The sequence below is a fragment of the Somniosus microcephalus genome, chromosome 31 (genome assembly GCF_052327205.1).
Source record: "Somniosus microcephalus isolate GS21.2 chromosome 31, FLI_Smic_1.0, whole genome shotgun sequence".
Classification (NCBI taxonomy): Eukaryota; Metazoa; Chordata; class Chondrichthyes; order Squaliformes; family Somniosidae; genus Somniosus; species Somniosus microcephalus.
In genome coordinates, this window is record NC_141017.1 from 37,772,255 (window position 1) to 37,791,605 (window position 19,351).

Here is a 19,351-nt window from a genome sequence, read left to right on the forward strand (position 1 = left end):
CTCCTTGGACGGCGCCACCAGCTGGCCGTCCAGTGTTATTTCATGAGTAGTTTCTTGATGAATAACTTGCATTATATAGCACCATTAACATAGAAAAAGGTCCCAAAGTGTTTCACAGCGGCATAATCAAAAGTTGGGTCTAAAAGCTTGATCAAAGAGATGGGTTTTAAGAAGGGTCTTGGGAGGAGGGGCAGAGTGGTTTAGGGAGAGGATTTTGGGTGGGGGGGTTGTAAGGCTGGAGGAGGTTATAAAGATAGAGTGGCGAGGTCATAAAAGGATTTAAATACGAGGATGAGATTTGTAATTGTGAAACGTTGGGACCATGAGCCAGTGTAGGTCAGGAAGGACGAGGTGGAACTTGGTGTAGGTCAGGATACGGGCGGCAGTTTTAGATGAGCTGAAGTTTAAGACAATGGGAGGAGAGTTGGAATAGTCAGGTCTGGAGGTGACCAATGCAACACGAGCGTTGCGGGTGGGGAGCAGTTAAAGGTGGACGATGTTATGGCGGGAGCAGTAGGCGGTTTTTGTGATGAAGATTATGGGGTTGGAAGCTCAGCTCTGGATCGGATAGGACATGAACAGTCTGGTCCAGCCTAAGACAGTGACCAGGGCGGAGGGTGGAATTGGGATTTAAATAGTGACGATACAGGTTACAGGGGAGGTGAGACCAAAGGAGAGAGAGAGAGATCACCAAGAACACTGCCTTTTCTTGTTGTTCCAGGACTGTAAAAGGTAACTTTATTCATGGGCTTTATTTTCATGATTTTGTAATTGTGCCATCCTCATCGGTATCTGGTTAAAAGATGCAAAATTTAAGTTGTGCAAATTTCTCCAAGCTCCCTCCTGCAAAAAGATGGTTGGGTTTAAATTTTCCATTTTTAATGCAGTCATTTGGGTCTGTTGCCGAATTTAATGTTCGTTTCAAGTAGAATTCTTTTTGTAATCTTCAAAAGCTTAAACTTTACAATTTGTGTTTGAAGTGGCTTTGTGCTGGGCGTGTCTCCTTTCTCTCTGCCCCTGCACGCCGCCCTCCCTCTACAAAGGTTGGAGACCACAGCATGCAGGGATTACTAGGGCGGGATCGACTGCAGCTTGTGTTCTTGTTTTGCAGGTAAACAATGTGAATCATCCGACAGACAGTTCAACACGCTCATTCCGTGGTGCCTGCCCCACACCGGGAACAGGCACAATCACTGGGCCGGCCTCTACGGTAGGCTGGAGTGGGATGGCTTTTTCAGCACTACAGTCACCAATCCTGAGCCTATGGGTAAACAGGTAAATCACGGTTTCTATTCCACCTCGGTATGTAACCATTTACATTGCGATCTCTGGCTTGTATCTTTTACACCCCGTCAGCTTCTTTTATAACAAACATTGAGCTGAAGGAGAAAAAAATTGCAGGGATATGGTGGGGGAGTGAACCTAACTGGATTGCTCTTCAAAAGAGCCGGCGTAGACTCGATAGGCCGAATGGCCTCCTCCTGTGCTGTATGGTTCTATGCCTTGATGGCCTAGTGGGTAACGGCAACACCTAGTGTTATACAGACCAGATGGTCTCTAATCAGTGTCTGATCTCGGCTACTGTTAGACACGGACTTCTGGGGAGGAGAATATTTAGTCCAGGCTCCTCGACATGTTGACTGCTGAGAGATGCACGTGTGAATGTTGCTCGAGAAGGATTGAGCTCGGCTATGGTGCTGTATTGTCTGTTCTAATAACCTGCCCACACTCGCTGTGGTGACTCTCGCGTGGCTCCTTGGGTGCAGCACAGTAGGGCTATTGGCTGCCTGTCAAACCATTGCAGCATGATGGGCGGCTTCAGGAGAGGAGGGAGGGACAAGAGCTAAATAATACTTTTGACGGAATATAATGTCGTTTTTCTGTATTCCAGGGTCGTGTGCTCCATCCTGAACAGCACCGTGTGGTGAGTGTGCGAGAGTGCGCACGCTCCCAGGGATTCCCGGATACATACAGGCTCTTTGGAAACGTTTTAGACAAGCACAGACAGGTGGGTGTTGCTGAATTTTTCACAAATCATTAATCTGGGGTTGGAAAATGTTTGCTGGGTGTGTGTGTGATTAAATGCTGCAGCCTCAGTCTGGCAGAACAACTCTCGAGGCAGCAATTACTGACCATATTGAAGCTGCCTATCTCCACGTTGAGAGATTGTGCGAGACTGAGGCACGGCGCATAATCCTGCAGGGACATTTGCATATTGCGCTAGAGGCAAGAAATGAGTAGCACTGTTGCAATCTGCTGGGATCCTGGAATAAAACTAAATCTTCCTCGAGTTCTCGCCAGCAGGCCAGATGAAGAGGAGTGATCATGTTGTTAATCAGTCATTGGCAGAGGTTTGGGAGTAAGACGTCTTGCTGCCTTGGTAACTGGTGGGTGGGGTATGTTGGAGAGAGCCCTGCCAGGATAGCACAGTATGGTGACCCGGCAGCAGATACCTTTTGCATTCTGTATAACAGGGAGTTTTACAAACACAAGGGAGTCGGGGAAACATTTGCCCCACACAAGCCATGTTGCTGTTGCAGCTCCCCTGAAGCTGCAGCTTTTTATTATTGCTGAATGATGTGGCAGAGATGCAAGCTTTGTGTGGCAGGGAAGTCTCTTGATATTAACTGGTTGTTTTCTTTTAAAACACAGGTTGGCAATGCAGTACCGCCTCCTCTGGCTAAAGCCATCGGCACGGAAATTAAACGGTGTGTGGTTGACGGGAAGAAAGAGAACACAGCAGGTAACTGGCTTGAAATATGCATGGCTGAGTACATTTATTGGATATTGTAACCCGCTTTCAAAAGCTTTGTGATCTTTGAGACGTGCCTCTGGGGCACAAGTCCCACTGCAGGGACTTGAGCACAAGAGAGAGAGGAACAAGTTACAAGCCATGTTCCCATTAATTCTTTGGGAGGGTGCGTGGCCCATTCACTGTTTCTCCTATTTAAAAGCCAGTGAGCCGGCTGCGTGGGAGCTGCAGAGCGCTGCGTGCCCGCGCAGCCTAAAGGGAACATTGGTTACGAGGAGAACAAGGATTGGGGTAGAGAAAAATGGCCAAAACGACCAAGGTTACAGCTGTTCAGGTCTCAACCGCTCTTTGTTTTTTATCAGAGCCCCTCAAACTAGAGACCATGGACACTACCGACTGATTCATCTCCTTGAGCTTGATGGCCCCACGGAATCTTCACGCACTGAATGGAGGGCAGGAAAAAAAATAGATGAGATTCCTGTGAATATTCAGTGAAGCGATGTCCTTTTTAACTGGCTGGCATGGAGTTGCAACATTGTTTTTAGTTAAGAATGAACATTTTTCTCTTGATTGTGCAGTGCTGTCATGCATTGTGGATTTTAACGTGGTTTTAAAATGCACAGTATTTGAATAATTGCCCACTTTCTGCAGTGGCAATTCATATGTTTAATAAACTTGGTAGTTTTTATATGTTGTAATATTTCTTCCAATAAATACCTTTTATTAAGTGGAATGCTGCAGTGTCCTAATTACTTGTTTATATTTGGTAAGATGTTCTGGTTTCTTAGCCTCCATCCCTCAATTGTTACACTGGGTCCTGTGTGTGAGGGGGGGTGGTGTTTGTCTGTAGCTTGTGCTCCAATGTAAGAAATAGGACGCCTGGAATGTGAATAGGCTGTCTAACCTGTCAATTTAGTTCTCTGCACAGATCACCTGCAATCTACTCTATCGTGGATACGCCTCAGTTTCTTGGGGAAAAGTTCTTGCTGCTCTCCAACTGGAACAAGTCCATCCGATCTTTCCCTCCACAACCTCGTGATTTATCTGGCTGGTTGTCCTTAGATGGTTATGGCATTTCCAGAGACAGGAGTCGATTAGAGTATTTGGGGTGTTTTTTCCCCCCCCTTCTGTTTTTCATCTGACCCAAGTTCCAATGCTGTCCTCCCCCTGTCCAACTTTCCTGCCAGTGAGGCCAATCGTGACATTTTTACCACTGCCCTATTGAGATCTGCTGGAGCTACATAGCGTTTAAACTTTCGTCAATGTCTCCTGTTTTTAACTTAATACTATTTCTTCTCTCCTTCCTTCCACTACCAAATTGTCTCCCTGCTTTCCTGAAGGTGCTGAGTCACGGCGGGGTTCAATTCCACCGGCACCCCTTTGTGTGAAGACTCAGATTGTTGGCAGGTAACTACAAGGAATTAAATATTTTGTTGCATTTTAAATGTCTTCAATTCCATTTGGATATTCTTTATTTACTTAACATTAATCGTCTTTCATCTATATTCACTTCCTGTAGAATTTGTGGTAAAATTGACGATTCTAATGGAAATTGTCTAATTAAACTCATCACTGTAGCCTCTCCTCTGACAGGATTGCAGAGAAGCTCCTCGTGTCCAGCCAGTTCCGCTTCCCAAATTGATGTCGGCTTTGCTATTCTATATAATAAAGACTGAACGCTTGACTTTAGAATGGGGACCCAATTACACCTGTGCATCTTAATGCAATTATCCCCTAAACCTGATTCACCTGAAGGCGAGCTTTGACCTCGACTGCTCACAGGTGATGGCACAGATCATCAACTTGTGTCTTAGTAAAATTTATGCACGTGCACTCTGAATACATAACATTGGTTCCTGTTACTTTTTTCCATTATTAATTCCCTAGACAAAAGTGTGATGGAAATAGCTTGTCTCCCTGTAATCACACAGCAGCGGTTCAGGTTTCCACCCCTGCTGCAGTACTTATCAAAGTCACAAATGACTGGTAAACTATCCCGCCACATCCTTCTTGACCTGTCCACAGCATTTGATAGTTAATTATTTTATTTTCTCACTAATTGAAATTACCTCTCACCATATGGTTAAATTTATCTATTAAGTTGCTTTTTAAAACTGCCTTTCAAGTTTTTTTTTACTTAAATACCTTAGTGTCTCCCAGTCTTGGCAGTGGAGGATCTGTATAAAAATCAGTTGGAATACACTTCAGTTTTGGGCTCCACGCTAGAGGGAGGCTGTTGGGGCATAGATACACTGGGATGATGTGAGGAAATACTCAAGTATGGGTTTTTTTTGAGAGCAGAGGACTTTATTTAAACATTATAGGTGTTTAAAATCATGAAGGGATGGGACAGAGTAGTAACATAACTGACTTCCACCTCCCGAACATCACCCCCTGGAGTCCCGTTGTTTCAAACTCGCCTCCTGCCTCAACTGTTCCAACACTCTACTAACCGGCTCCACACTCTTGTCCGTGGGTTAAATCCCTCCCCGCCCCTCTATTCTCCAACACATGCTGACCTGATTGCGGAGAGCAGGCCAACACTTTTCACTGGGTACAAACGTTCTGTGACTTCTTGCAAGTGAATCCTAATCAACAGACTTGGGACAAAAATGTCTGATCCAAAAAGTTTATTTGGTGACAAGTTAATAATAATTATACTTTAACTGGAAGTTGGTCCATTAGTTCAGCTCATCAGTGACCTCTCAGTTGGTTGATGGTCTGAAAAAGAGAGAAAAATAATTAAGAAAGATTTACATCATCAGGTGAATTCAACAAGTTTCTTTGACTCAGTGGATTTAACTACAGAAGCCCCTCCCCAATGGCATAGCTGGAAACATCAGGGTAATAAATTGAAAAGAAAGGGAGAGAGAATTATCAATAAAAGACAACTACACAAATAGTTTTGTATTTTTGTGTTAAATATAGTTTAGAATAAAACTCATTGCGATTCATTTGAATATAAGTGTTTGTTTTTAACACTGAAACAAACAAAATCATTAACCCTTAGTGGAAATTTCAGTCTCCCTGGGGCAAAGTGCAGCCAGGTCGCACTGTTACTGGGTTCATTAGATACGGCTGCACGTGTTCTGTTGGGGTACTGGCCCCCCCTATCAGTGCTTCACGCATCAACCAGCATGAAAGCACTGCTCACTTACTGGGGCAGGACACTTCAGAATAAACATTTAACCACTTACTTGGCCCATTCCACATTCAGGATTAAATGATCGTAACCAAAGCCCGAAACCCCAGCAATGGCTCTGGCAGCGTCCTCGCGACGATGGAAACTGATAAAGGCAAAGCCCTGCAGAGAGAGCACAACGAAAACTTAAGAGCTCTGAATATAGACGCCGATCCCAAACACACAAACGTTTAGATTAATAGCCTCACCTTGGACTGGCCTGTGTTCTTGTCTTTTGCCAGGTAGATCCTAGAAATGGAACCAAAGGGCCTGAACAGTTCCTGTAGGTCAGTCTCTCGTGTGTCCTCTGAGAGGTTAGTCACACGGATTGTGGCGTTGTCATCCGCTGTGGGGGGGGGGGGGGAGAAACAGAAAACACGTGTCAACACCACAGCCAACGACAATGTCCCGTGAGCTGCGTTTTGTTCTGCGCAGCCCGTTTCTTTTAGTCGCGGTCCCTTTAAATCAGCACAGGCTCGACGGGCTGAATGGCCTCCTGTGCTATAACCGTTCTACGATTTCCCGCACCATTTACAATAGAGAAGCCGGTGAGCGGCCTGCAAGGGACCGCTCCCCAACAACCTCTGGGGATCAGAAGCTAAAGAATAAAAGGAATCTCCCCCCCCCCCCCACCCCCACCAATTCTCCCCATTAATTACATACCTGTCGACATTCACTACCGTGGCTGACGCGAGGAGGGGCCATGTCAGTGGGCAAACGCTACCCGTGGAATCGCCTCCGAGTCAACATATTTAGCAGGGGGAAGAGGAACCGTAAATACTGAAGGGTTTGTGCCATTTGTTTAATTCTCTCACCGATCCACGGCTTCTGAACTTTTCAAAAGACGTTACATGTTTAGAATGAGGTGCGTTATTCAACCCCGCCCATCGCCCCAACAGCGGAGCACCCCTACCTCTGCGATTGGTCTGCATCGACTCTCCGCGCCGATTGGCTCCATCTCGTAAGCTGGGCGGGACATACTTCCCGGTCTTGCTCTGAGCCGGTTGGGCTGGTTCAGGATCTGTGGGACAAAGAATTAAACGAAACTTTTTTTTTAAAAAGACTCCATCTTAACACAGAAAGATGTTCAGTAACATGGGCGCCGCCAGCACTACATGCCCCAGCAGTAATATTTCTGTTAATTATTTTTTGGGTGTGTGGCCCATTCAAGTTCCCACACATGCGCGGTTTTTCCATTCCAAAGCGGGACTGCCAGAGCATTGCCCAGCAGACTGTTAAGTTTTCTTTGCCTTGCTCTCAGACCTGCCTTGTACCGATCTTCCCTCCCCGAGCCTGTGCGTTTAATAAAATAAATCAGCAACATCCGTGAATGAAAATCCAAATGATGCGTGCATAGCTCGCTGAAGGGGGCTCTGCTGCCAGCTTCTGGTCACCAGTGGTATTGCAGCAAATGCTTCAAGGAAAGTCTCAGAGTCTCTGACTGCGAAAGATGCCGTGAGGATGTGCACTGCTACTGAATGTAGTGAAAAAACGGATGAAACCTGCATGTGTACCTGGGGTATTAACCATTAGCTTTGACTTGGACTCATTTCACTCTTGATTTCTCAAAAGAACACGGAGTTTCGCTCCCCCTCCAGTGGAGGGGGAGGCTCGGGTCCCAGGTTCGATGCCGGGACTGTGGTGATTTAGCCCAATTTACACTGCAATTGGCCTCAGTCCCCATGGGGTAGAGGGTGGGGGGGAATAAACTAATGGGCCAGGCTTTCCACTGCTGATTATCCAGCGGCAGGATCGATTCCCAAGCAATGTTCGTTTCCCCACCACCCCCCATCACCGAGTGCGCGGTCCCTTTAAGGGGCTGCAATGCCCATTCAAAGAAATGTCACATTGGAAAAGCCGGTCCAGGGCTGCACAAGGCCGTTGATCGCAAGTGGTGCTTCCCATGGTCGAAAGCCTCAACACTTTCCAGGCTCACAAAGGAAGGACGAGCAGTCAGGCTGATGTGCCAGCTGGAACTGTAGTGGGGCGGGAATCAGCTCCTTCAGGAGAGCAAGGGAGAATAAAACTCAAAGAATGAAATGCTGCTACGGTGCTGTTACAGAAGACTCCCCTGGCTGGAGAGTCTAGAACCAGGGGTCAGAGTCTCAGGATAAGGGGTCGGCCATTTAGGACTGAGATGAGAAATTTCTTCACTCAGAGGGTGGTGAATCTTTGGAATTCTCTACCACAGAAGGCTGTGGAGGCTGAGTCTTTGAGTATATTCAAGACAGAGATGGACCTAATTCTTATGAGAGTTACAGGGGGAAGCCTGTTTGACGCGCGCTGCAGAGATAATTCCCCCCACCTCGAGGTCCGTACGTACCTGAGCCCTTCTCCTTCTCGGCCGTGGTGAGTCCCAGCTGCTCGGCCAGTTCTTTCTGCATGGGTCCCAGGGTGTCCTTGTACGGGCAGCGAGTTGTCCAGTGATCCCCTTTACAGATTCGGCACGACACGATCTTCTGGCCTTTCAGCTTGGCCATCGGGTCATCCTCTTCCGTGTTATTCAAATCCTGTAAAAAGTTTAAAGGGGGGGCGGTTTAGCAGAGGTACAGCCAGTACCGACTGAACTATACCCCAGCAAGGACTGGGGTGGACAGTGAGGAGAAGGCTGGGAGGAATATAACTGCACCATTCTATGTGCTGGAGGGAATTTGAAAAAGTTATATGTGTAACTGTGGTAAACCACTGTTTGTATTCCACTGTGTACATGCCTGGGCATGCCTCGGCTGACTCCTCCCACAAGTCCAAGTATAAAGGTGACTGCTCCCCAGCCCTTTGTATTGGTCGACCACTCGAGGCAGACCTTCATTCTTTTGTTAATAAAAGCCTTTAGTTACTCTCTTAACTCTCAGCCTTTTATGAGTAATTGATAGCGCATCAATTTTATTAACAAAATTTTTATAATGGAGAAGATCCTCACACCAGCATGCCTGGACTTAGATCATCGGGAGGCGGACTCATCCACCAAGTTTACTCACTGGCTTAAGTGTTTCGAAAAATTCCTGACCGCCTCCGCAGCAATCAAATCGGACGAGGACAAACTGGATGTCCTGACCTCCAAAGTGAACCACCGAGTGTACTCGGTCATCCAAGACGCGACCTCGTACGCGGACGCTATCAAGCTCCTCAAGGACCAGTACACGCGCCCAGTGAACGAAGTGTACGCCAGGCACCTTCTGGGGAGTCGTAAACAACAACCTGGGGAATCGACCGTGGAATACCTTCAGGCACTGTCTGTGCTTGGCCGGGCCTGTGGTTGTAAGGGTGTAAAGGCTGCCGTGTACACAGAGGAACTTATCCGGGACGCTTTTGTAGCGGGCCACAGATCCAATTACACCCGACAGCGACCGTTGGAGCAGAGTGACCTCGACCTCAACAAGGCCTCTGAACTCGCACTATCATTGGATGCAGCCTACCGGGGCATGGATGCCTACTCCTCTGCACCGTGGACGCCGCGGGGAATGACAGCCTGGGACACGGTAGGACCGCCTCATAGCGCCGTGCCACCCCAGCAACGGCCCAACTACCGCAGCAGTGTCCCAAGGCCAGACAGCAGTGCCCCAAGGCCAGAAATGCTACTTCTGTGGCCAGGCAAAACACCCCAGAGCGCGCTGCCCGGCGAAAAACGCGATCTGCTCGGGCTGCGGGAAGAAGGGACACTACGCTAACGTCTGCAGGGCCAAAGCCACCCCGAACCCCAGCAGCGCCGCGTGTGGGCCATGCGGGCCGCCATCTTGGGCCTCCCCGGCCATGTGCGAACCACCGGTACAGCAGCCATTTTGGACGCCTCCAGCCACATGGGGATCATGGACGCCGCCATCTTGGACGACAGCCGGAACGCAGCAGGCCCCCAACACCGCCTCATCTGATACCCGCAGCGACACACCGACCCCTACGCTGGCATCCGTTACACTGGACCAAGCGAGACCGCACCAGCTGGCCAGTTCCACAATGGACATTAAGGTAAATGGCCACGATACAATCTGCCTTTTTGACTCTGGGAGCACGGAGAGCTTCATCCACCCCGACACGGTGCGGCGTTGCTCTCTCCCAGTCCTGCCTGCGCACCAGCGGATTTCTATGGCCTCCGAGTCCCAGTCGGCGGACATCGGCGGCTACTGCGTAGTGACACTCGTAGTAGACGGGACCGTGTACGATCATTTTAAACTTCTGGTCCTGCCCGACCTCTGCGCTGCCGTCCTGCTGGGGTTAGATTTTCAGTGCCACCTTAAAAGTGTTACGATGGCGTACGGTGGACCCCTACCCCCACTCACAGTCCGCAGCCAGCAGCTCCCAAATTGCCCGCCGCGCACCAGGTGCAACCTCTCCACACTCAAGAGTCACCCCCCCCCCCACTGTTTGCTAACCTCACCCCCGACTGTAAGCCCATCGCCACAAAGAGCAGGCGATACAGCGCCGGGGACAGGGTTTTCATTAAAACCGAAGTGGAGCGGCTCCTGAAGGAAGGGATTATTGAGGGCAGCACCAGCCCCTGGCGAGCCCAGGTTGTGGTCGTTAAGACCGGCGAGAAGCAGCGCCTGGTCATCGACTACAGCCAGACAATAAATCGCTACACCCTGCTGGACGCCTACCCACTCCCCCGCATAGCTGATATGGTCAACCAGATCGCGCAGTACCGCGTCTTCTCGACCATTGACCTGAAATCAGCGTACCACCAGCTCCCTATCCGCCCTGAGGACCGCCAGTATACTGCCTTTGAGGCAAACGGCCGCCTCTACCACTTCCTTAGGGTTCCCTTTGGCGTCACCAACGGGGTCTCCGTCTTCCAAAGGGAGATGGACCGGATGGTAGATCAAAATGCGTTGCAGGCCACTTTCCCATATCTGGACAATGTGACCATCTGCAGCCGTGACTTGCAGGACCATGATGCAAACCTCGAAAAATTCCTCCGCACCGCCCAACTCCTGAACCTGACATATAACAAGGAGAAGTGCATATTCCGCACAAACCGCCTCGCCATCCTTGGCTGTGTTGTGGAACACGGAGTCATCGGCCCCGACCCCGACCAGATGCGTCCCCTTATGGAACTCCCACTGCCTCAAGGCCCTGAAGAGGTGCCTAGGGTTTTTCTCCTATTATGCCCAGTGGGTCCCCTACTATGCGGACAAGGCCCATCCGCTGATCAAGTCCACCTCTTTTCCCTTGACGGCAGAGGCCCGCTTAGCCTTCCACCGTATCAAGGAAGACATTGCCAAAGCCACCATGCACGCAGTGGACGAATCCATCCCCTTCCAGGTGGAAAGCGACGCGTCCGACTTTGCCCTGGCCGCTACCCTCAATCAGGCGGGGAGACCCGTGGCCTTCTTTTCACGAACCCTCCAAGGCCCGGAGACCAGACACTCCGCTGTTGAGAAGGAGGCCCAGGCGATTGTGGAGGCTGTGCGTCATTGGAGGCACTACCTGGCCGGAAAACGATTTACCCTGCTCACCGACCAACGTTCAGTTGCTTTCATCTTTAACAACAAGCAGAGGGGCAAAATCAAAAATGACAAGATCTTGAGGTGGAGAATCGAACTTTCCACCTACAATTACGAGATCTTGTACCGGCCCGGGAAGCTCAATGAACCCCCGGATGCGCTATCGCGTGGCACCTGCGCCAGCGCGCAGATCGATAGACTGCGGGCCCTCCACAATGACCTCTGCCACCCAGGGGTCACCAGGTTCTTCCACTTCATCAAGGCCCGCAACCTGCCTTACTCTATTGAGGTCAGGACCATGACCAGGAACTGCCAAGTCTGCGCTGAGTGCAAACCGCACTTTTATAGACCAGACAGGGCCCACCTGATAAAAGCCACTCGCCCCTTCGAGCGCCTGAGCGTTGATTTTAAAGGGCCTCTCCCCTCCTCCGACCGCAATGTGTACTTCCTCAATATTATTGAGGAGTACTCCAGTTTCCCGTTCGCCATCCCCTGCCCGGACATGACCAGTGCCACGGTCATTAAATGTCTGAACGACCTCTTCACCTTGTTCGGTTTCCCCAGCTATATCCATAGCAACCGGGGCTCATCGTTTATGAGCGACGAACTCCGTCAGTACCTGCTAACTAGGGGTATTGCCACAAGCAGGACCACCAGTTACAACCCCCAGGGGAACGGACAGGTGGAAAGAGAAAATGCGACAGTTTGAAAGGCCGCCCTGCTAGCCTTAAAGTCTAGGGGCCTTCCAACCTCCCGCTGGCAGGATGTGCTCCCCGATGCGCTCCACTCTATTCGGTCACTGCTCTGCACTGCCACTAACGCCACCCCTCATGAGAAAATGTTTGTCTTCCCAAGGAAGTCCACATCGGGGACATCGCTACCGCCATGGCTGACGTCCCCAGGGCCGGTCCTACTGAGAAGGCACGTGAGGACCCATAAAACGGACCCCCTGGTCGAGAGGGTCGACCTCCTCCACGCCAACCCCCAGTATGCTTACATTGCATACCCGGGCGGGCGGGAGGACACAGTCTCCATAAGAGACCTTGCACCCTCGGGGGCCGCAGTAACCCACTACTCACTACCACCCCCCCCCACGATCCGATATCCAGCCCCAGCAGACGGTAGGCCTGGGCCACGCGACCCGCTCGACATCTACGAGGATGACACGCCTGTGCCACAGCCCACGCAGGACTCGACGCCGGAAGCTCCACTACCCCTGCCGTCGCCACGCCGATCACAGCGCCAGACAAGACCTCCGGAGAGACTCCAATACACTAACTTTTAATACACTTCACCCCGCCGGACTCAATTTTAAACAAGGGGTGAATGTGGTAAACCACTGTTTGTATTCCACTGTGTACATGCCTGGACATGCCTCGGCTGACTCCTCCCACAAGTCCTAGTATAAAGGTGACTGCTCCCCAGCCCTTTGTATTTCTGGACCGGTCGACCACTCGAGGCAGACCTTCATTCTTTTGTTAATAAAAGCCTTTAGTTACTCTCTTAACTCTCAGTCTTTTATGAGTAATTGATAGCGCATCAGTAACCTTTTATAGGAACAGGAGGAGGCTATTCAGCCCCTCGAGCCTGTTCCATCATCCTATTAGATCATGGCTGATCTGTACCTCAATTCCAATTACCTGCCTCTGCGCCACAGCTTTTACACGATATCCCTTTACAGTACTTCCAATTCTACCCCCACTCCCACCCCACATTCTGTGACTGACTGGAGGATGTCTGAGGTGTATTGAACCCAACCATGTTGAAGAGTACAGCGCACACACACACTGGGAAAACTCTGCCCTGTTTCTGGGCAATTATAACCCGACCCCCGCAATATATTAGAGTGGATGATTTGGACTGACACAGGGTGCAGAACGGAGGGAGTGCTGCGTTTCCGATGAAGCATTAAACCGAGACCCTGTCTGTCACCTCCAGTAACAGACCCTGGTGCACTGGCCAACTCCCGCCTTAATTCTCCACAGAGAGATTCTGCCCCAGGTTTGGGTCAGCTTAGATGCCGTCAGTACACAGTGTTCTTGATACACAATGAGGTTCACATTACCATTAAGAGAGACGTAGAATACAAAAGCAGACGTTCTGCTAAACAGTCAGAAAACACTGGTTAGGCCTCAGCTGGAGTATTGCAGCCAGTTCTGGGCACCGCACTGTAGGAAGGATGTGATGGTCTTGGCGAGGGTGCAGAGGAGATTTACTGGAATGGTACCAGGGATGGGGGACTTCAGTTATGCGGAGAGACTGGAGAAGCTGGGGTTGTTCTCCTTCGAGCAGAGAAGGTTGAGGGGAGATTTAATAGAGAGGTTCAAAATCATGAAGGGTTTTAATAGAGTAAATAAGGAGAAACTGTTTCCAGTGGCAGGAGGGTCGGTAACCAGAGGACACAGATTTAAGATAATTGGCAAACGAGCCAGAGAGGAGATGAGAATGTTTTTTACGCAGCGAGTTGTTGTGATCTGGAGGGGTGGTGGAAGCAGATTCAATAGTAACTTTCAAAAGGAAACTGGATAAATACTTGGAGAAAAAATTTGCAGGGCTCTGGGGAAATGGCAGGGGGGAGTGGGACTAATTGGAGAGCTCGTTCAAAGAGCTGGCACAGGCACGATGGGCCGAATGGCCTCCTTCTGTGCCGTAAGATTCTATATTGCGGATAATACAGAAATGACAAGCCAAACATCCCGAAGCTCCACCGAGCGACGAGTGTGGTTTGACCTTCGACTTGCCGATCCCTGCGGTCACACTGTGATTCGGGACTCACCTCCTTGCTGGTGATGAAGGTCATGTACACATCATCACTGACCGTTGTCGTGGCAACATTAGGGCCTGGTGGGTCATATTCCGAGGTTCCAAACTTTTTCCAGTTCTGAAAGGAGATAAAAGTCAGCGAGTCAGTCAGTGAGGGTGGAATTCTCACAGGCTCCTCCACAATATTCTCCACCAATCCTTGGCACCTCCTCGCCGGTTTATGGCCCCACAGGCTCTGGCTGCCCTCTGGCCGTCCCTAAGTGGCCAATCTTCACCTGCCAGCCTGAACAGTGAGTGGTGGCAGGCTATTCAACTCTAGAGAGCATCACAGCCAAACATAATTTTCCTCACTCGATGTCCACACTTTGCAGCAACGGTCAGTGGAGAGCGATTACGAGTACAACGCCTGACCCAGTTACCCCGCCTCAACGTAGGAGCCCCGATGGTAACAGCGATGCCTTTACCACAACCCGCCTGAGGCGGGAACAAAGGAAAGTACAGAACCAGAAAATATTCTGCAGTCCATCCGGCTAATCCCACTCAAATATCCATCCAATTCTACCCTTTATTTTTTACACACTGTTCCACCTATTCACCACCCTCTGCGCAAAGTAGTTCAATCTAAACCGCCTGTGCACCTTCGCCTTCTAATCTTCAGCTGGTGTTCCCCCTAGTCTAGGGTTCCGTTCCTACATTACAAGTGACTGCACTTCAAAGGCACTTCATTGGCTGTAAAGCGCTTTGGGACGTCCTGAGGTCGTGAAAGGCGCTGGAGAAATAGAAGTCTTTCTTTTGGCAATCTCGAACATATTATCGGGGTTCGATTTATCGCTTCCTTTAATATCTCCCAGAGCCTGCGCTTCTCCACCAGAAACACTCTTGGGTTCCCCAACCTCACAACTCGGGCGTCTCACCAGCTTGACTCCTCTTCTCAGCACTGCCGCCAATGCCTGGACATCCTTAGTGAGTACAACAACTAGAATTGTGGACTGTACTCCGCATGTATCCTATCCCTCTGGCGGGACAACCCAAAATCCTGTTGGCTTCCTTTGCTGTTATCGAACACAGTGCTGTTGGATTCAGGGAGCACGCCCCTCCAACAATAGCCCCACATCTCTCCCCTGTATTGTCCCCTGATGCCGTTTACATTCTCTTCCTTAGTCTTGTTTCTCCGCATTAAACGCCATTTGCCACTCATCAGCCCACCTTCCCAACTGATCCTTTGTATTTGGTTTGCCAGTTCCCTATTATTTGAAACCCGACAACCCCCAATGTGGTGCCATCTACAAGCTTAGGAATCAGCACGGACTGAAGATAGAACATCTAAACTGGACAGAAGACTGGATTCAACAGCTGTGTCACTGGTGGAGTTAACCGAACTTTGCATGATCTTAATTTGAGAAAAATTCTTCACTGGCAAATGGCATCCAGCCATCGACCCAAAACCAAAACAATGTACACACACAGAGACACACACACACACACACACAGTCTGAATAACTCCATACGTTCTTACCAAGTAAACAGGCAAACCCTTTTAGCAAAAGTTCACCGTAAAATGTCCAAGAACATAAGCTTTAAAAAGTCACTGTTTGATGAGGATGTGCTACAGAGCACATTCGCTCGTACAGAAACTCACTTTTCTCCTGGCCACAGCTTTTGAAGCTTTCCTATTTTCAATTCTGAACGTGCGGACAATCTGCAAAAAAAGTTTGACATTTTTCAAGTAGTTATATATTTAACTTTGCACACACGAGCCCTTTGCTGGCAGTCAGCTGCTAGCAATCACGCCTGCAAAGTTCAGGCGGGTGTGGAAGTTTACAGGGCGTCGTATGTTGCCTGATCACCCCCCGTACCCCTTTCTCTAAAGAGGCGGCTGAGGGGTGACCGGATAGAGGTCTTTAACATTATGAAGGGCTTTGATAGGATAGACACAGAGAAAATGTTTCCACTTGTGGGGGAGACCAGAACTAGAGGCCATCAATATAAGAGAGTCACTAATAAATCCAACAGGGAATTCAGGAGAAACTTCTTTACCCAGAGAGTGGGGAGAATGTGGAACTCGCTACCACAGGAAGTGGTTGAAGTGAATAACACAGATGCATTTAAGGGGAGGCTGGACAAGTACATGAAGGAGAAGGGAATAGAAGGATATGCTGATAGGGTGAGAGGAAGGGGAGTGGGAGGAAGCTCATGTGGAGCAGAAACACCGGCACGGACCAGTGGGGCCGAATGGCCTGTGTCTGTGCTGTAGATTCAATGTAACACCGCACAATCACCGAGCTCCATCCAGACTCGCTGCTTCCCGGGGACACAGAGAGACGGACAGGCCGGCATCACACTGACGTCGGGGCCTTCAATCGGCAGCGAGATACTAACAGCCTTTGAAGCCACTTTCGAAACGGTCGGCGAGCGGAGGGAAGCAGAAGCACAAAGGCAATGAACGATTTTACCAAATTAGGAAGAAATAGGGAAAAAACCGGCAGCGATGTTAGATATAGAGAGAGTAAAATTAACAGAGGTTTTAGGGAAGAAAATAAAACAGAATAGGGGGAAAGGAAGTGACCAGGCCAGCAGAGGTGAAGCGTTTAAATTCGAGGATTTCTCCTGGGGAGTGAGTGTCTGGACCATGATTGTGATGTTTCGCTGTCAACCTGGCCTGTGACTTTAAGGTCACTATAGTAACCCCAGTTCACTGTAGCCAATAGTTATTAAGTGCTCTGGCCAATCAGAGGGCAGTAGTAACTGCTTGAATGTTTCAGGCTCCGGGTCAATGACTGGCTTCCCGTCATTGTTAAAGACTGGAACAAAATGAGGTCCGGAGGATGCAAAAGGCAGGCGTACTGACTAGCCAATCTCCCGCGGCACTGCCCACGCTAAGTGGGATGATGATGTTAACACTGCAGGTTTATAAGGACGGTAGTGCCACATCATGCAACGCACGGGATTATCCTGCTGCTAAAGTGAAGCAGTGCCCCTTTAAATCACAGTATCTAACTGTTGATAGGGTACGCATAGCTTCAGGGCCGAATCCGATTATCGTTTGCTGAGGGAACGGATCAGAGATTTTTTTAATTCATTCTGGGGATGTGGGCGTCGCTGTCAAGGCCGGCAGTTATGGCCCATCCCTCGTTGCCCCGAGGAGGTGGTGGCGAGCCTTCCGCTTGAACTGCGGCCACTTCAGATTTCAGTTACGAGTCAACCGTGTTGGTGTGGGACTGGAGTCACATATAGGCCCGGACAGGGAGCAGGCTCGTAGGGCCGAATGGCCTACTGAATGGCCTACTCCTGCTCCTAGTTTTTATGTAAGGACGGCAAGTTTCCTTCCCCGAATATCATTAGTTAGTGAACCCGTTGGGTTTTTACGTCAATCCGACAGCTTCATGCTCACTTTTACTTCCGGACTTGTAATAAACTGACTGCCACGGTGGGATATGATCTCACGTTCTCTGGATTACTGGCCCAGTAACATAACCGCTACATTGCCGGAAAATACTGGCCTGTTTCAAAAACGGCATTAAACGGCTGCCCTCTCTCACATGGCACTTGTTGCAAAGTGTGGTATGTGGAATGTGGCACGACGTGCACACGCAGCTATTTCCTGAATGTTAACATTACAGGAACAAATCTAGTGTTTCAGCAGAGCCATTGCCGTGAATTTCCCAATCACAGTGCATCAACCAGTCAGCCCGGGAGCTCGGAGCTACCCTGAACCTATCCACAGTCTGATGTCTACTAAAGGGGTTTTACTGAAGTCGCATCGGCTTAATCTATCTTTAAGAATTTAATTGGGGCAGTACAACGGGTGTTTGTGTTCCTGGGCTCGGATATTTCAACGGTGGCTAGAGAAAGGAAGACCAAAGCAATACTGGCTCCTGAGCGCAGAGCAAAGCTCACCTTCAATTTCTTCCCATCCTCGTCGACTTTGTACTCGACGATAGTTTTAATATTCCCTTTGATCAGTTCTTTAGGTGAAGGCAGGGGACCTAAATATCGTCAAAAACTGATGTTAATGAAGGCAGACTGTTGCATTGTTGTATGGATTTTGTGAAGCGGAACACACAGAAACTTTAATAGGCTCCCAACCCCTCCCTCCCCCGCACTCGGCAGCTCAGCTCCAGCACGCACCACTCTCAGGCTCTTCTTAGAAAATCATGGCACGGAATTTGTGGTCCTGATGACGGTGAACTGGCAGAAACTGACCACAACTTCAGGATTTAGCGCTCGCGCAGCCTAACACAGAAATCATAAACTTGCGGTCTGTTATTAGCTGCTCCCCCACAGGCTGCACTGCGCCCATAGCCCTGTGTCAATCCTAAACTAATCCCACTGCCCCGCTCTCCCCATAGCCCTGTGTCAATCCTAAACTAATCCCACTGCCCCGCTCTCCCCATAGCCCTGTGTCAATCCTAAACTAATCCCACTGCCCCGCTCTCCCCATAGCCCTGTGTCAATCCTAAACTAATCCCACTGCCCCGCTCTTCCCATAGCCCTGTATCAATCCTAAACTAATCCCACTGCCCCGCTCTCTTCCCATAGCCCTGTATCAATCCAATCCCAAACTAATCCCACTGCCCCGCTCTCCCCATAGCCCTGTATCAATCCTAAACTAATCCCACTGCCCCGCTCTTCCCATAGCCCTGTATCAATCCTAAACTAATCCCACTGCCCCGCTCTCCCCATAGCCCTGTGTCAATCCTAAACTAATCCCACTGCCCCGCTCTCTTCCCATAGCCCTGTATCAATCCAATCCCAAACTAATCCCACTGCCCCGCTCTCCCCATAGCACTGTATCAATCCCAAACTAATCCCACCGCCCCGCTCTCTCCCCATAGCCCTGTATCAATCCCAAACTAATCCCACTGCCCCGCTCTCCCCATAGCCCTGTATCAATCCCAAACTAATCCCACTGCCCCACTCTCTCCTCATAGCCCTGTATCAATCCCAAACTAATCCCACTGCCCCGCTCTCTCCCCATAGCCCTGTATCAATCCCAAACTAATCCCACTGCCCCGCTCTCCCCATAGCCCTGCATCAATCCCCAAACTAATCCCATTGCCCCGCTCTCCCCATAGCCCTGTATCAATCCCAAACTAATCCCACTGTCCCACTCTCTGCCCATACCCCTGTATCAATCCCAAACTAATCCCACTGCCCCGTGCTCTCCCCATAGCCCTGTATCAATCCCAAACTAATCCCACTGCCCCGCTCTCTGCC

The 19,351-nt window shown here is 49.7% G+C and overlaps 2 protein-coding genes across 2 annotated transcripts in view; one reads left to right on the plus strand and one right to left on the minus strand.

Annotated features, from left to right (window-relative positions):
• dnmt1 (DNA (cytosine-5-)-methyltransferase 1) overlaps positions 1–3,485 on the plus strand; it is a 49,569-nt gene extending 46,084 nt beyond the window's left edge. The window contains exons 31-34 of the mRNA XM_085971846.1: positions 1,112–1,275; positions 1,892–2,008; positions 2,653–2,743; positions 3,115–3,485. Of these exons, the coding sequence (XP_085827972.1) occupies positions 1,112–1,275; positions 1,892–2,008; positions 2,653–2,743; positions 3,115–3,152 (410 nt within the window). The 3' untranslated portion in view covers positions 3,153–3,485. The remainder of the gene's footprint in view (positions 1–1,111; positions 1,276–1,891; positions 2,009–2,652; positions 2,744–3,114) is intronic.
• Positions 3,486–5,367: 1,882 nt separating this feature from the next.
• The window catches only part of LOC147097759 (suppressor of SWI4 1 homolog), an 88,418-nt gene continuing 74,434 nt past the window's right edge, over positions 5,368–19,351 (minus strand). The window contains exons 14-19 of the mRNA XM_085971857.1: positions 14,148–14,252; positions 8,257–8,443; positions 6,847–6,954; positions 6,143–6,279; positions 5,950–6,056; positions 5,368–5,473 (exon numbers count right to left, since the gene is read on the minus strand). Coding sequence (XP_085827983.1) covers positions 5,458–5,473; positions 5,950–6,056; positions 6,143–6,279; positions 6,847–6,954; positions 8,257–8,443; positions 14,148–14,252 — 660 coding nt within the window. The 3' untranslated portion in view covers positions 5,368–5,457. The remainder of the gene's footprint in view (positions 5,474–5,949; positions 6,057–6,142; positions 6,280–6,846; positions 6,955–8,256; positions 8,444–14,147; positions 14,253–19,351) is intronic.